General features: G+C 40.6%; 1 protein-coding gene across 2 annotated transcripts in view; it reads right to left on the minus strand.

Annotated features, from left to right (window-relative positions):
* The window catches only part of SP3 (Sp3 transcription factor), a 58234-nt gene extending 41644 nt beyond the window's left edge, over positions 1 to 16590 (minus strand). The window contains exons 1-4 of one of the 2 annotated variants that reach the window (XM_070358549.1): positions 15909 to 16120; positions 15136 to 15281; positions 14514 to 14642; positions 5623 to 6982 (exon numbers count right to left, since the gene is read on the minus strand). In XM_070358549.1, coding sequence (XP_070214650.1) covers positions 5623 to 6982; positions 14514 to 14642; positions 15136 to 15281; positions 15909 to 15915 — 1642 coding nt within the window. In that variant the 5' untranslated portion in view covers positions 15916 to 16120. Of the gene's footprint in view, positions 1 to 5622; positions 6983 to 14513; positions 14643 to 15135; positions 15282 to 15908 lie in introns of both variants that reach the window. The other variant, XR_011461683.1, reaches the window with a different exon arrangement.
* Between the last annotated feature and the right edge of the window lie 570 nt (positions 16591 to 17160).

Consider the following 17160-nt stretch of genomic DNA (forward strand, 5'->3'; position numbering starts at 1 on the left):
AAAATTCTTAGAGGAGTACCAGACCACCTTACCTGTCTCCTGAGAAATCTGTATGCAAGCCAAGAAGCAAGTTAGAACCAGACATGGAACAATGGACTGGTTCAAAATTGGCAAAGCAGTACATCAAGGCTGTATACTGACACCCTGCTTATTTAACTTATATGGAGAATACATCAAGGCTGTATACTGACACCCTGCTTATTTAACTTATATGGAGAATACATCATGTGAAAAGTCCAGCTGGATGAATCAAAAGCTAGAATCAAGATTGCTGGGGAAAATACCAACAACTTCAGATATGCAGATACCACTCTAAAGGCAGAAAGTGAAGAGGAACAAAAGAGCCTCTTGATGAGGGTGAAAGAGGAGAGTGAAAAAACTGGCTTGAAACTCAACATTCAAAAAACTAAGATCATGGCATCCAGTCCCATCACTTAATGGCAAACAGATGGGGAAAAAGTAGAAACAGTGACAGATTTTATTTTCTTGGGCTCCTAAATCACTGTAGATGGTGACTGCAGCCATGAAATTCAGAGACACTTGATCCTTGGAATAAAAGCTATGACAAACCTAGACAACGTATTAGCAAGCAGAAATACCACTTTGCCAAAAAATGTCCAGATAGTCAATCCATGGTTTTCTCAGTAGTCATGTACAGATGTGAGACGTGGACCATAAAGAAGGCTGAGCACCCAAAAATCAATGCCTTTGAACTGTGGTGCTGGAGAAGACTCTTGAGAGTTCCATGGACAGCAAGGAGACCACACCAGTTAATCCTAAAGGAAATCAACTCTGAGGATTCATCGGACGGACTGATGCCGAAGCACCAATACTTTGGCCACCTGACGTGAAGAGTCGACTCATTAGAAAAGACCCTGATGCTGGGAAAGATGGAGAGTCAGAGAAGGGGGCAGGGAGGACAAAATGGTTGGATGGCATCACCAACCCAATGGACATGAGTTTGAGCAAACTCTAGGAGATGGTAAAGGACAGGGAAGTCTGGTGTGCTGCAGTCCATGGGGTCACAAAGAGTCAGACATGACTGAGCAACTAAACAACAAAAAATAATTAAATAGGACATAATTCCTGACATAAATACTGAATGGACATGTTCACTCTACCAAAAAAAAAAATAACAAAAATTAAAGATAAAGAAACTGTACAAGCAGTGTAATTATGACAATATTTTAAAATGTACATAATACTCAGTCTTAAAGGTAAGTCAAAATCTGACAGGACTCAAATCTGAGAAACTGGATTAAGCCTTGGCTTAATTTGGGAGACATTTTCTGACTAGAAAAGATGTTGGAAAGGTAATTTCCAAAAGTAAATTCATAGTCTCTTCTCATTCAGTTTCATATACATAGCAAATATGGAATAAAAATTAAATTTCAAAAACATCATGCACTTCTCAGTGGGCAAGGAATAGAAATAAAGGAATGACTGGGGTTGCAGCTTGGGGCCCAGTGAGTTCTATGTTGCAAGGAAAATGGGTTTGGTTTCTAAGGGGTAAAGAGCACTAAACATACCCCTCATGAGGAGGGGCCCTGAATCAGATTCACATCTTAAAACAAATCAGAATAGAGGTCATTTCTGTTAAAGGGGATCTTTAAAAAAAAAGATGATGATTAAATTCCAGAACCCTGGTTTTTTAAAAAAAAACAAACTGTGTGGTTTCCTTCATTTGGGAAATGTGTTTCATGGTTTCCATACTAAACAAAAATAAAATGCAAACCAACGGTATCAAAGATTTAAGCAGTTCACCTGGCCATACTATGTTCTAACACAGTTTTTTTTTTAACCGATTATTCACATAAGAAAACACGTCTTACAAGTTTTCTGTCAATTAAAAAGACAGTATACCAAGGAACAGTTTTATTACTAGATTATCCCCAAATTCCAATTTTTTGGTTTTTATTTTTAAATATGCTACAATGTACTATGCAGCACTTTCATTATCATTCTCTTTAACTTTTGTTTTCTCATTCCTTTAAAATTGGGAGAAAATTCTAATTTAATGGCCTTCTGGAGTGCTTATTTTACTCTTCCTTGCCCAACATTCAATAAACTAAATCATCATCTTAAAAATTCAATTTTGCATTTAATTCAAACAGTGTTGCTATTTTGATACTATTTTGGAAATAAATTACTGAGCACTTATTGCTTTATATCAATCTAATTTCATGACCAATATAAATTCACAAAATCACAAATAAATTCTCTAGAGATGTTTTTCTAATATGTACAGATCTCCATAATTTTAACTTTGTGGAAGCTTTAAAAACTGGTTTTAAAAACTATGTCTTCAGAAGTCTGTCATTCTCCAGTATTTTCAAACTTTTTGGTCTCAGGACTCCTTCTAAACTCTTAAATATTACTGAGGTCCCTAAAAAGCTTTTATTCATGTATGATACATTTTTTGATACTTACTGTAGTAGAAATTAAAAGAGAAAAATTTAATGTTTCAATTCATTTGAAAACAATAAATCCATTACATATTAACACAAATTACTATTTTGTGAAAAACTATTTTCTCAAAATATATATAGAAGATGAAAGGCCATGTTTTATATTTTTGCAAATCTCCTTAATATCTAGGCTAAAAGACAACTGGAGTTTCATATTTTCTTCTGCAGTCTGCAGCAGTATGTGGTTTGGGCTGAAGCATATGAAGAATATTAAGATACATGACTGGAAAAGGAAGAAGTAATCTGACAGTCTTTCAGCCAAATGTGCGTATTCTTCTTTGATACTATACCAAATCTGACTAATGATAGTTCCTTAAACGTCAGTTGCAGTGTAGAATCTGAAAACATATTGATAAACTTTCCATATGCTTATTGTTAGTCTATCTTTTACCCATGCACGATTTGTAACATAAGTTGGTCATTTGAAAACCACTGGTTCACTGAACTATCATAAAGATCTTGCGAATGCTGGCATATTTCATTATAATACAGTATTCAAAAAAATCCTATTTATTAATATAACACTGTCCATCTCATCAGAAAAGAATCCAATTATTAATACATTATCAAGTTCATAGTAGTAGATTCAAGTTCTCCTAAATTCTTATTTTCACTGGAAAGTCCAAATTTTATCATTGGAAGCAAATAGGTTTTTTTTTCCTTTGAAGGACAGGCTCACTTATTTTTTAGAAAATATCTGTCACTTAAATACATGAGTCATTCAATAATCAGTTTGTCAGTCTTTCAAGTATTGTGTTTCCTGAAAACAGCATCTAGTTCAGCTTGCAACTCACATGACTGCTCAAGTAAAAACAATATATGTATTTTAAAATATAATCATCTTATTTTGGTATGCACTTTATTAAAGTACAGTTCCCATTTTATCACAAAGAATATTACAAAAACATGCAGCAGGAACTACAAACCAGAAATACAATGAGATACCACTTCACACCCATTGTCTAAAATAAAAGAGGAGGACAATGATATGTTGGTGGGGATGTAGAAAAACTGGAACCCTTTTGTTGGTGAGAATGTAAAATGATACAGTCACTTTGGAAAAGCATTTTGGCAGTTCTTCAAAATGTTAAACATATAATCTAGCAATTCCACTCCCAAGTATATACCCAAAAGAAACAAACATATGTCCACATCAAACAACTGTACACAAATGTTCATAGCAGCATTCTCTCGATAGCTAAAATATGGAAATGCTGTCAATCAATGGATAAGTGAACAAAATGTGGTATATCCCTACAACGGAATATTATTCAACCACAAAAAGGAACAAAGTATTGGTAAAGACTACAACACAGATGAAGCCTAAAAATATGCAGAAAGTCAGAAACAGAAAGCTATGTATTGTATGATTCGACTGGTAAGATATAACAGGCAAATCCAAAGAGACAGAAAAGTAGATTAGTGGTTGCTGGGGGATAAGGGAATGGGGGAATGTGGAGGGACTACTAATGGGAATGGGGTTTGGGGGTGGTGGTGAAAATGCTCTAAAATTATATACTGGTGATGGTTGGGCAAGTCTGTCCCTATATTAGAAACCACTAAATTGCATACTTTAAACAGTGACTTTTACAATATGTGAATTATGTTTCAATAAAGCTATTATTTTAAAAAGGACATGCAGCATTCAAGGGTCAAGATTTAGTGAAAATATCTCTTTTGATGTGTTCATCAAGGTTATTGTTCAGTGAAACTAGCATTTTTCATTAACTTCAAGTGGACGGTCATAAAGAATACTGCTATTACAGTTTATCATCACAGCTTTGATTTGTGCTAAGACACAACAGTTTTAGCAACTACCAGTGAAAATGTCAACACAACAAAAAAGGCAAGTAATTTTACTATTATTATGAAAAGCAGTTTGACATCAAGGACGTCTGAGAGGGTCTCAGGAATCCTCAGTGGTCCACAGACCACACTTTGAGAATGCAGCTTTAAACCACAGCTTCAGAAGGCTCAAATGCAATTAAAAACTTCCTAAGAACACAGCAAGACTTCAGGACAAGGCCAATTTTTTGTGTGCATGTGTGTGCTCAGTTGCTCAGTTGTGTCCAACTCTTTGTGACCCTATGCCTGTCAGGATCCTCTGTCGGTGGGATTCTCCAGGCAAGAATACTGGAGTGGGGTGCCATTTCCTCCTCCAGGGGATCTTCCCAACCCACGGATCAAACCCAGGTCTCCTGCATTGGCAGGTGGATTCTTTACCACTGAGTCACCTGGGAAACCCAATTTTCTGTGTACATATCACAAATTTCCCTAAACAAAGAGGTTAATACCATTAATTCAGTAAATTAAATCCAAGTTCCCAGCTTGAGTTTGAAAGGCTCAAAACAACAAAATAAGAGTGAAAGAAAGAACTTAGTGTACAACAAAACATTCAATAAAATACTAAGTAAATAACATTACTAAAGTAATGATTATACTATCTTTTCAAACTGTATTATTTCATTCTTACAAAACAAAGAGGACACTTCTGAAATTTCTACCCCTACTATCAATTATAACATATCTAGCACACCTACGTTTAGGAACTACTTCACACCTGTAAGAATAAATTATCACAGAATCGAAGAATTTTAGGTCTACAAGGTACCCTAGACATAGTTACATAGTCCAACAAGCACATTTTACATGCTGAGAAAACTGAGTTTGTACGAGCAAAAGTAACCTAGCCACAACCACCCAGCTAGCTAGTGAGTGAGACAGCATGAACACTACCTACTCCCAATACCATAGTTTCACTATGCCAGTCTGATTGCCCAACCAAATAAAATGCATAAAACATATAATTTACATCACACCAAAGACAACCAAGACACCTTACCTGCCAAATAAAAATTCTGTGATGCTTGAGAGTACCAATCAGATGTTAAGAAAATACATAAAACGGAGTGACAAGAAACACATGTAACTGGCATAACAGAGAAATAAATCCTTGACTTACAGAAACTATCATCGTTCAATGAAGAACAATTCAGAACACATTCTGATGTTGATTTTTTATACAGACACAGGGAAATGTATCATCATCTTTAAAGATAGCCAGATTCTGATAAACACTTAGAGGAAAAAATTTCCCTACATATTAACACATTGGTGAACTTATCTATGACATGACATGACTTAGAAAACTCACCTGCAGGACTGTCAGCATTCTCTCCTGGGTGTAGCTGTATACCAGTAGAATCTATAGAGTTTACTGTAACTGTCTGTAGATTTGGCAACTGACCAGTGCTTAGACTAACTGGAGTTGAAGACAAGGCTCCACCTGCTGCAACTTGACCAAGCGTGAGTGTCTGAACAGGCGTCAAAGTTATCTGTTGGGCAGCAGTATTCTGTATTTGCAAATTCTGCAAGTTCTGAACCCCTTGTACTTGAAATGTTTGCCAAGTTATCTGTCCAGAAGGGGTCACTGTCTGTGCCTGAATTAAAAAGGTTCCAGGATTCAGCTGCAACTGAAGATTTTGCAAAGCCTGTTGTGTTATATTCTGACCACTGGCTTGCACACCATGGATTGTCTGTGGTGTAATACCTTGCACAATTTGGGCTTGACTGGTTGGCTGCTGAGACTCTTGAAGTTGTAGATGTTGTACAACAGGCTGTGCTGTAGAAACCTGAATATTCTGAGCCTGTGTCTCTTCAGAAACAGGCGACTGGATATAATTTCCCTGAAGATCTGAAGAATGGACTTGCCCACTAGTAGTAGTCAAGCTATTGGTATTTTGTTGTAATATACCTGTACTATCTATAGTAACAGGCAACTGTGATGAAGAGGATGTTGGCACAAATAAATCTGTATCAGTATTAGTCTCATTAATATCAGGAGAAACCCGCTCACCAGTCCTTTCTGAATTGTCTGAACTATCCATAGCTTGTCCTGTGTTTATCAAATGTCCATCAGCATTAATGCCTGCAGTCATTGTCTGAGAACTGCCCGAGAGTCCCAAAGAATCTAGATCGACACTATTGATTGGTACAAAGGTAATATTTCCTGGAAGACCAAGAGGCACATTAGCAACTACTTGGGTTTGGCCAGGAAAAGATGAACCACCAATTGCAACTCCCTGAACCTGGACTTGACCAGTCTGTGGTATGAGATTCTGGATATTAGCAGGAGGTGTTCCAGAGGCAAGCAAGGTTTGATTAGAGCCAGGAATGATCTGAATTTGACCACTTTCTTGATTTATACCCCCATTATCTGAAGAGCCTGTGAAACCAATCTGAACCTGCTGACCATCTGATGACTGAATCTGTGGTATTACTTGATATTGAACATTGGACACTGTACCATTTGATGAATCTGATCCTGGTGCAACTGAAAATATTTGCTGATTCTGCAAATTCTGAAGGGGAAGGACATACTGCCCACTGGAAGTAGCAGCACTTGGAATCTGTACTAGATTGCCAGCTTCATCTTTTATAGTTGTAGGTGTGGCTGACAAAACCTCCCATCGGTTTGGTGCTCCTCCTAACTGTGCAGAAGCCAAATCACCTGTCTGGATGAAGAAAACAGAAAATGTTATGTGATATGTATTTGTGGTATATTTAATCCAATTCTCAAAAAACTTTAAAAACTGATAAAAGACACTTATCACCTGAAATGTTCTCTTAGGAACACAACAGAGCTCAAATACAGAAGTACTATATAAACTACGATAATTATCATTTTCAATTTTGCTAGTTATTGCTAAGATAACCCAGGCTATTTGAGCAGGAAAAAAGTTCAATTAGAATATGTTTTATTTTATGACCACAAACTGATTTTCCAATCCCTCATCTATGATCTCTCTGATGCTACACAGTTAAAAATAAAAGTAGAAATAGGTAGAAAAGACTATGAACGGCTCAAACCAAATATACCTCAAACATGGAAGAGAGTTCAAAAAGTATAAAACCCACTAAAAATGTATCACTAAACCAGGTGCATCATATTTGTGTACAAAAAAGAAACATTATTAGAGCAGTGTCATCAGTATCTAGAATCAGAAATAAGATTTGTATATTACTGCTATCAACTTTAAATCAAACAATTAAAGCTACTCTTTCATGGCATGTAGTAAGGTACTCCAGAGTAAACACAGGATGTGGGTGATTCCTTTAGTAGCCATCAAATTCTTTACTTTTGCATGAACTACTAAAAAAAATATATGAGACCTTAACAATTTTTAATGAGGAAAGGTCATTGCCTTGTGGCCACATTGGAAAGTCAGTCCATCTAAAAGGTTTTTTAAGAATCTAAAAGCTGGAGGATTGATACTTTGCCTACTATTTCTCTTTAAGTTTGCCACAGAACACTAGCCATTATATTCTGCAATTCTGTTATCTGCTAGAATTTGAAGTATCATTTCTATTGTGGATTAGACAAGACTAGAAAAATATCAATGTAGGAAAGTACAAAGCAATAAAACCCAACATATGAATGTCAAAGGGTAAATTTTTTAAGGGAATAGTAACAGTAACATCTAACATTTGAGCTGTTCTTTTATACGCCAAGTACCATGATAGGGATTTGTAAGATTATATAATCTATTGCTTACAACTATCCTATGAGGTAGTATGATTATCCCCATATCACAGATGACAAAATTGAGACAAAATCAGACAGCTATCCAATGTCCAAAACAGGATTTAAAACTAAGTCAATCTAACTGCAGAATCCATGCCCTTAAATTCTATACCATACTTATCTCTCACTAAGACCAAAGGTAAACACACAGGGAATGAGACCTATATGAATTAATCACCATCAAAATAATGCCATCCCTACCCCATTTCCTTCTAGATCTGTAAGTGATTTCCTGTAACTTCACACATCACTAGACAATGAGAACATGAACATACCTAAACCAGAATTCTCAATGTACAATCCATGCCTGGGGTTCAAAGGATCTCTGAATCCTCTAAAACAGCATATCAACTTTTTGAGAAAGTTCAATTGGAAGGCCGGGGCTGGGAGTGGAGAAAGAGTATCTAGAGTGTCTTCATATTCTCAAAGGGGCTGGTGGGGGTGAGGGGGTCTGTGACCATTAAAAACAGGTGAAGACAAATAGTATTCTCTCAAAATAAACCATTCCACAAAATTCAATACAAATATTATAGAACCAGAAGAACTTTTCATTTTTTATAGAGACTCACTACCTAATTTTCATGTGTACACACAGCTGAAATGTATATTTCAATGGAGGAACCACAGTTTAATGACTCAATTCAAAATATTTGAGCATATCTGCCAAGATGAAATAACCATGAGTAAGCCCATGAGATACAATCTTTATCTTCAAGTGATTCACTATCTGTCCAACCAGACATACACATACATGATACTACTATGTGAACAGTGGTGTACACTATGCATAGGATCAAAACACTTTGGGGAAACAGAAAAATGAAAAAAGACAAGACTTCACAGAAGAGATTTTTTAGGTTATCGTGAATAAAATTTAAGATTTCACTGTAGGCAGTTAGGAAGCAGAGATATAGGCATTAAGGTATAGAAATAATTAACTCACAGACAAAAAGAAACTTCAAAAAAAAATGTATAGTTTGGAGTTGAAGAGAGAATTCAGAAAAGACTCATATTCATAGAACAAAATAATGGGGAACAGGACTAGACATTTTTATCAGGTCCTGTAGTAAATGGCTCCATAGATCCATACTTAGGAGTTTGGACTTTATCCTACAGATAGTGAATGAAAGCTATAAAAGGTTTTGAGGAGAGTGAGTGGTGCAATCAGATCTGTGTTTTATAAAGGTAAACTAAGACCTAGTGAAGGCGACTGAAAGGCTGAAGACAAAAAAGTCACAGAAACTGTGGGACCAAGTACAAATGTCCAGGCTTGAACTAGAATAATTATCTATCTTTTAAACACAAACATTTAAACTTCTCCAACTTAAATTGTTGAAATCAAACAGTGGACATTAAAGTCACATAGTTAAAAAGAAGCAGTGGACATTAAAGTCATGTATGATTCATCAAATTTTACCTGGTATAGAAATTAAAAGCTTTGAGTCATCTTTCCCAGGATTAGAGTAACAATTTACATTTCATTTCAGTCTCTTGGCATTTTAAACTAAAGACATTCATACCAAAATCTAAAGTATGGTGTTTCAAATCCAACTGTTATTTTCTTAAGGTTATTCTTTGGGGAATTGAACTTGAATTTTTTCTGACCCGCATTATATATACCATTTTTCAACTTACATCAAAGAAGATACCTTACATACAAGTTAATTTTACAATACTGCTAACCCTAGATATTCACAGGGGATTGGTTCCAGGACCCTGTGGATACCAAAATCCCCCATGCTCAATTCCCTTACATACAGTGAGATACAACAGGCAGACCTCCAAGGATTCAAAACCCACAAATAAGAGGGACAACTGTACTGGCATGTTGTCCCTTTTCATCTTTAAAATTTATGGCATCCCAGTATTTCTTTTAACAAAATCTTTACAAGAACAGGTATTAAACCATCAGTGAACAGCTTTCTAGTTCAAGAAATTCCTTGAAAATAAATACAACTATTCAGATAACATACTACGCAATCACCCCCTTCTCCAGAAGCTAAGTAAACTAAACTACAGTACTTTTCCCAACAACACAGGCCATTAATTAAAGGTAAGTCCCCAAACCTAGGCTAAAATGATGTATTTGAACTTTTGAGTAAATCTAACGTGAGTCTGAGTGAACTCCGGGAGTTGGTGATGGACACGGAGGCCTGGCATGCTGCGATTCATGGGGTGGCAAAGAGTCGGACACGACTGAGCGACTGAACTGAAGGTTAAAACATATGTAAAAAATATTTATGAACACAGAAATAGAAAAATACTAGACTTTCATGATTTAAGCTAAGACATCATATACTTAGAGGAAAGGAGTATATTGCACTAGGAAAGAAAAAATTCAAAACTGGGTTCTAGCCCTAGCTATTCTATAATCACTCAGAATTATAGGTGATTTAGATCAGGACTCAATTTCCTTATGGGAAAAATACTACCTTGCAGGGTCATAAGAGCCTAAAGACAGTGTTAAGCTTTAAACTGTAAAGCACTATATAATCCTAAAGTATCCTTACGATTACAGGACAGATTTGAAAAACATCCAACTGTGCCTAGCAGAAAGATCAATAAGTAAATTTTTTAAGTAAATAAAAATATTTTACTTTAAAATAATTGCAAAGAAAATGATAGGAAAAAATGGATCAATAAAACTAATCTTGAGATATTAGTGTCTTCAATGAAAAACTCTGTATCAGTTTTAAATCAACTCCACAAAGAATATGCCCCAAATGTTTCAAAACCACAAAGCCTACAAAGATGATTCATCTTTAACAGAAATTTCATCAGTAGTATACCAGCAAAATAAACAAACTAGAACATCTGAGACCAAAAAAAAAAAAGTTGTAAGAATGTCTGATGTTAGGCTACTAGAAACAGTATAGACAGAGAGACATAAAATACACATAACCCAAGCAAGAATTTTGGGGTCAAGATAACCCTCCATATTAAGCTTACATACTAAGAGAAAACTCATGTTTCTCTCAGTAATTCTAATATTCTTACTGACAAAACACCAATTAACATGGACACTGGCATTATTTAAAACATTGTAATTGAAGGTAGTCCAAGTTTCCCTCTGTATACAAACACATAATCACATGGTTAAAAAAAAAAAGACCACAACCAAGAGCAGCCCTGGGACATTACTACAGCAAATTCATTACAAGGGCATTCTCCACTGCAATCAGGCATAAAATGGGGGGACGGTGGAGAAGGGGGAAATCCAAGAATTTATCTTTTCAGGTAATAACTGTGTAAAGGAAAAAGAAAAAAATTCATACTAACTTATTACATCTCATTTGGAAAGGATTAATAACCCCTCAGTTCCCACAAATGGCTTTACAAAAGCCAGAAATAGGCAAGAAAAGAGTAACTGGAAACAAGTGTGAAGCTGAGGTGGAAACAAACAAGAACCATTCCAGGGCAAGTACTGAAGTTTCTTAAAATCTTCAAAGGGAACAGTAAAGAACATAGACTACAAATATAAAATCGATTACCCAGTGAATTCCTTACAATGATAGTGTAACTCTTATCTGAAGTAACAGTCAAAATAACCTTTTTTATATAAGTTATTATTCACTTTGTAATTCACGAACATTTATGTAATAAATGAAACATTACAAGTTAAACTAAAATTTAGGCAATGTCTTTCATAACACTTACTTACACAGCTTATTAATACTAAAGTGCAAATGAGTAATTCACAGGTTCACACAAATGTAAACTGGATGAGTTAATACCTCATAAAGTTCATCCTTTTCTATTTCTTGATTAACTACTAAAACTCACTACACAACTTTAATAAAACATAAAAATCCTGCCATCAAATCAATTTTGAGAGTCTATGCTGTGGGACATTACAGGTGAGACTGCTTTGTGATTAGACCTATTCAGCACTATACTGAGGGTGCCAAAAATTCTTGGCCAGGATCCAGGATGAACACAAATCATAACAAATTCTAAACTGAAAATATATAAAGCAAGTCTGTAGTTAAGTTATTGGCTTTTCAATGCCCCTTTAATCCTAAAATACCAAACTAGTATAAAGTTGCATTTAAAAGTTTTAAGTAGAAAGTTGTGTATTTCAACTTGACCTTAAACACAATAATACTATATGCAATGTGGTATCCTGAATTGGATCCTAGAACAGAAAATGGAGTGATATCAGAAAAAAGTCTATAATTAATAACACTACCAATGTTAATTTTCTAGTTTTGACAAATGAACCATGGTTGCTGCTAAGTCGCTTCAGTCGTGTCCGACTCTGTGCGACCCCATAGACCGCAGCCCACCAGGCTCCCCCGTCCCTGGGATTCTCCAGGCAAGAACACTGGAGTGGGTTGCCATTTCCTTCTCCATGGTTAGTTATATCAGTTATTAGAGGAAGCTGGGTGAAGAATAAAAGGTAACTTTCAGTTCTCTTTGCAACTTTTCTATAAATACAAAATAAACCCAAAATAAAATTTTTAGAGAGCACACCTACAAAAGCTCTCTCATAATAAAACCTCTCATAATTCCTAGTAATTTGAGGGAAGTCACAACATCCAAGCACATTTTTAACGTGCAGAAAACTTCCATGAAATCACTTAAAATTTCTCTTATCTACTGAGATGTCCATATCTAAAATTCATTTTTGAACTGGAAAAATAATTTTCCAGTTTGTTAAGGCAAACACACTCAAGACAGTCATACTAATTTTTACTCAGTGAAAAATTTTATGCACAGATACCAAACATACAAAGAAAAAGTGCTTAGAGTGATTGTGGTTCATGTTCATCTGGCGGGAAATGTGATGTCAGTAGAGATTTGGTAGTTAGAGGAGGAGCTGAAGAGGCAGGGAAACAACTTCCCTACAAGTCTATGGCCACAGCAGGCTAAGGCTGGAGACAGTATCCTATTCCTCCGGTTAGACTTACATATACATATATATATACATACATTCTACTCCTAACTTCCTCCTTCACTTCTCTCCTCCCCCAATCACTGAGCTGATACCTAAACTTGGTTAAGGTGCAGTTACAAAAAGTTTTTTGTTCTATTTGAAATACTTAAAAAGATAAGTAGAAGCAAACTGCCTTGCAATTTTACTCATGTAGTGTTTTTTAACTTTTTTTTTTGGCACTGTGGGCCTAAAGGGACATAGTTCATAAAAGAGGTTTACCACTCCATAAATTTGTTTAAAAGTAACAATGCATCTCATTTACACAATTTTATGCCTTTACATTTCAACCTGGTTACAAAAGAACAAAACCTAAAATCATACTTTTAAGTCAGTAAATCTATTCACATCCCTCTACAGTATAATTTCAAGCACTAAAATTACAAATACAATATTTAACAATAATTATTCAGCTGAACAACAGCTTCACGTTTAATGTCTTGGAATACTAAGAATTTCCTGCAGACTAAAACTTTTTCGTCTACAGTGACAATTCAAAATATTACAACACAGACCAATTCCTATAATCCACATTAAAAAAAACACACAAACAATAATGTAAGCAGTTTCAATTATTTTAATAAGTGAACACATCTACATGTTAAACTAATGCAACAAAAATTCAAACGAATGTAAACTTCACAATAATCTTAAAAAACTGTTTCTAGCTAATTTGTATTAAGCCCTCCTCCAACTCTGACCAGCTCCTCCCCCTGCCCCAGACGAACTAAAAACCCAAAAAGAAGAACCCCACCACCCAACCACAATAAATGAAAATATAGCTTTGCCAACCAAATTCAACTGTAAGCGTGGTTGCATTAGCATTCATGTAAATATAATTCCTTATACGTACTTCTGTTTCTTCTTATTCAACTTAAAAAGCCAAAATATTATCTAAATAACTTCACCGATTCCAACGATCACTTAAACTCCATTTAAGAACAATTACTGCAAATTTAAGTAGCCTGCAAAAACTAAAATTCGATCATTTGGAATGGCCATTTAAAAAGCACTCAAAAGGTGTTCATTCCCGTATACAAAAGAGTACACCATCATTCCTTTAATAAAAAAAAATTTAACATTTAAGTCAGTAAGATCTAGTAACTCCCAGCAGAAAAAGCTCTGAGTCCAAAAAACACTAAAAGCTAAAGACACTGGCTCTGCAGTTGATACTATCTATGGCCGATAGGCTGTGCTTGAAATTTTTGTAGCGTTCGGCGAAGGAGTTTTCAGCACTGATATGAATTGCTCAAACATCCATTTTGGAGGCCTCTACCCCCACCCTCTCAGACTTCATTTTGTAGTGAATGTGGATGGAGGTGCTGCAGTGACAATTTAGAGAAAGCCTGGGCTGGCTTCTGATCCAAACCAAGCACGCCAAAGAGCAGGAAAGGTGCCCGGCCGCGCGGCCGCCCGTCTCGCGGCAGGCGCGGGCGCCGGGGAGGCCTGGAGGGCGGGCGGGCCGCCGCGGGCCCGGGATGGCGGGCGCTGGGCCTCGGCGGGGGCGGGCCGCGCGCGCGAGACTTACCGCTCCGGCGGCGGCGGCGGCGGGGGCCCCGGCTGCGGCGGCCGCCTCCTCCTCGTCGTCGCCCGGCGATGGCGGCCCTATCTTGCTGCAGGTAGCGGCCAGCAGAGCGAGCGGTGACGGCTGAGTGTCCTACCCCCGATGGGCGGGTTCAGAGAGGGAGACAGGGGGAGGGGGTGGCGGTTAGGGCCGGGCCGCCGCTCGCACAGGAAGTGCGACTCTGGCCTCGCAGGCAGCGCCCGGGCGAGCGCCAGCCCGCGCTCTCCTCCTCCTCCTCCTCCTCGACTCCGGCTCGCGCCCGCCCGCTCGCACGCACACCGGCCCCACCGTCCGCGGGAAGGCGGGCGGCGGACTGCGCGCCGGGCCTCCACCTTCCGCCCGGAACCCACCCCCGGGAGGGCGCACACTCTCTCACAAGCGCACACACACACACACACACACTCACTCTCTCACACAAAAAGGCGGCGGGCGGGGGAGCGCGGGCGGGGTCGGAGCGTTGGCGCCTCGGGCGGGCAGCTCCCGGGGCGGGGGGAGGGGAGGAGAGAGGCGCGGAGGGAGGGGAGAGGCGAGGGGAGGAGAAAGCGGCGCGAGGGGGGAGCCGGGCCGGGGCTAAGCCGCTCCTCACCTGGGCCGCCGCCGCCGCCGCCGCCACCGCGCCGTTTCCGTGCTGCTGCTGCTGCTGCAGATACTCGCCGTGGCCGCCGCCGCCGCCGCCGCCGCTGTCCACGTCCAAGGCAGCCATTTCCTCTTGTTTCACGGGCTTTTCGGGAGCTGCAGGCACAGCGCGGGGGGGTGGGGGTGGGGAGGAAGGCGGGTGGAGGAGAGGGAGGGGGCCCGCGGGCCGAGGCGAAATTACTCCGAAAGCCCGGACCGAGTCCCCTTCCCCCCCCCCACCCCCCCCCCGGCGGCGGCGGCGGCGGCGGCTCCCTCCTCCCCTCCTGCTGCTGCCCCCGCCCGCCGCTGCCTGTAACCCTCCTCCTCCTCCTCTTTCCCTCCTCCTCCTCCTCCCCGCGCTGCCCCTGCCCCCTCTCCTCTCCTCTCCTCCCCTTTCCCTTCGCGCTGCTCGCTCTCACTCGCGCTCGCTCCTCTCGCACCGTCAGTCACTCACACGCCCGCCCGACCGCCGCCCGCGCCCGCACACAGGGGGATGCGCTCCCGGCGGACCGGGCCGCCCGCCCCGGGCCCGGCGGGGACACTGCGTTGCTGGGGCTTGAAGGGTGGACGGTAGCTGGCGGGGAGGGGAGGGAGGCGGAGGGGATTGCGGCTTTCTGCCTCTCACAGACACTCGGTCGCACACAGGGAGCCGGGAGCCGGCGGCGGCAGCCCGCGGCTGGCTGTTGTCGGCGGCAGCGGCGGCGACGGCAGCAGCAAGGGTTGCTCTCTCTCGGTTTTACGTACCGGTCATAGTGTGTTATAGGGCACCTCAGGCGGGGCTCCCCGCCGCCTTACACATGGTGAGGAGCGAAGGCGGCGGCGGCGGGAGAGGATGCGGGAAGCGGCGGCGGACACGGCCGGAGCGGTCCGGGGATTTTTTTTTTCCTATTTTGATTGACTGTGCGGGAAACACAAAAGGTGGAGCCTCCAGCCCAAAAGGGGGGAAGAGGGTGACAGCCCGCCCGGAAGTTCCGCCCCTCTTCTCCGCGCTCATTTGCCATCACGCTCTTCGTCGCCAGCTCTCATTGGCCCAGACGCCCGTCCGTCACTCTGCCTGGCGGCACGCTTCCTGTTTGCCCCTCGGGTGGAAGGGGAGAGACAATGAGCGGCCGTGGCGGCGTAGGTTCCCGAGAGCGGCCAAAGCTAGCCTGTTACCCCGCTGTGCCCGCCTCGTTCGTCGGCTGCCGCTGCCAGGGCAAAACGCAGGCCTCTTCCATCTTGTAGGCGCTCGGAGCACGCCCCGGCAAGCCGTGGGGAGCTGAGCTGGGGAGGAGATCCCGTCCCCGAAGGCTCGGGCTCCACTCGGTGCTTCCTCCATCCTGGCAGTAGCCGGATCTCCCCAGGGCCTCAGGCTCTCCGAGCCGCCGCTTCCCTTCGCTGCCTGGAGGCCGCTGCCGCTCAGCCCCCGGGCTGCTGCTGCGGCCGCTGCTGCTACTGAGCAAACCAGGCCCGCCCCGCAAGCCCGGGGGGAGGGAGCTGGTATTGGGGGAGACACCCCCTCCGAGGCTGGAGGAGGATTTTCTCTCACACACATTCAGCTCTTAGATTCAGTCTGAGCCACCTCGTTCTCATCGCCCTTTGCCCCTGGTTTCCAAACTGTCTTCCACTTTTACGTACCCTGGAAGCAGGCATTTTAAACAGGAATCTTGGAAATTCACCTCACAGATAGGAGAGCTTTCATTCTGGCCAGTGGCACTGAAACAGACAAGTATATTTCATTTAACATATAGTGTATATATTCAAAAGGACAGAATCCTTAAAAAAATTCAGTCACATAATCATTTTGTTGCACAAACATTATTTAATCGTCTTGGTAGCAAGTGAAATATCTGAAAAAGCCCAGCAATAATTGCCAACATTTTAAAAATAGTGAATCTCAATGAAGTATCTTTTTTTTCTTGGACCATTCATTTGAAATCTCATTTCACTTACTGGCTAGGTTAACACACCTTTGCTCTTTGGCATCCATGATACCTTGATGTCATCCTGGGTAGGA

Source organism: Bos mutus, chromosome 2 (genome assembly GCF_027580195.1).
Source record: "Bos mutus isolate GX-2022 chromosome 2, NWIPB_WYAK_1.1, whole genome shotgun sequence".
NCBI classification, from domain to species: Eukaryota; Metazoa; Chordata; class Mammalia; order Artiodactyla; family Bovidae; genus Bos; species Bos mutus.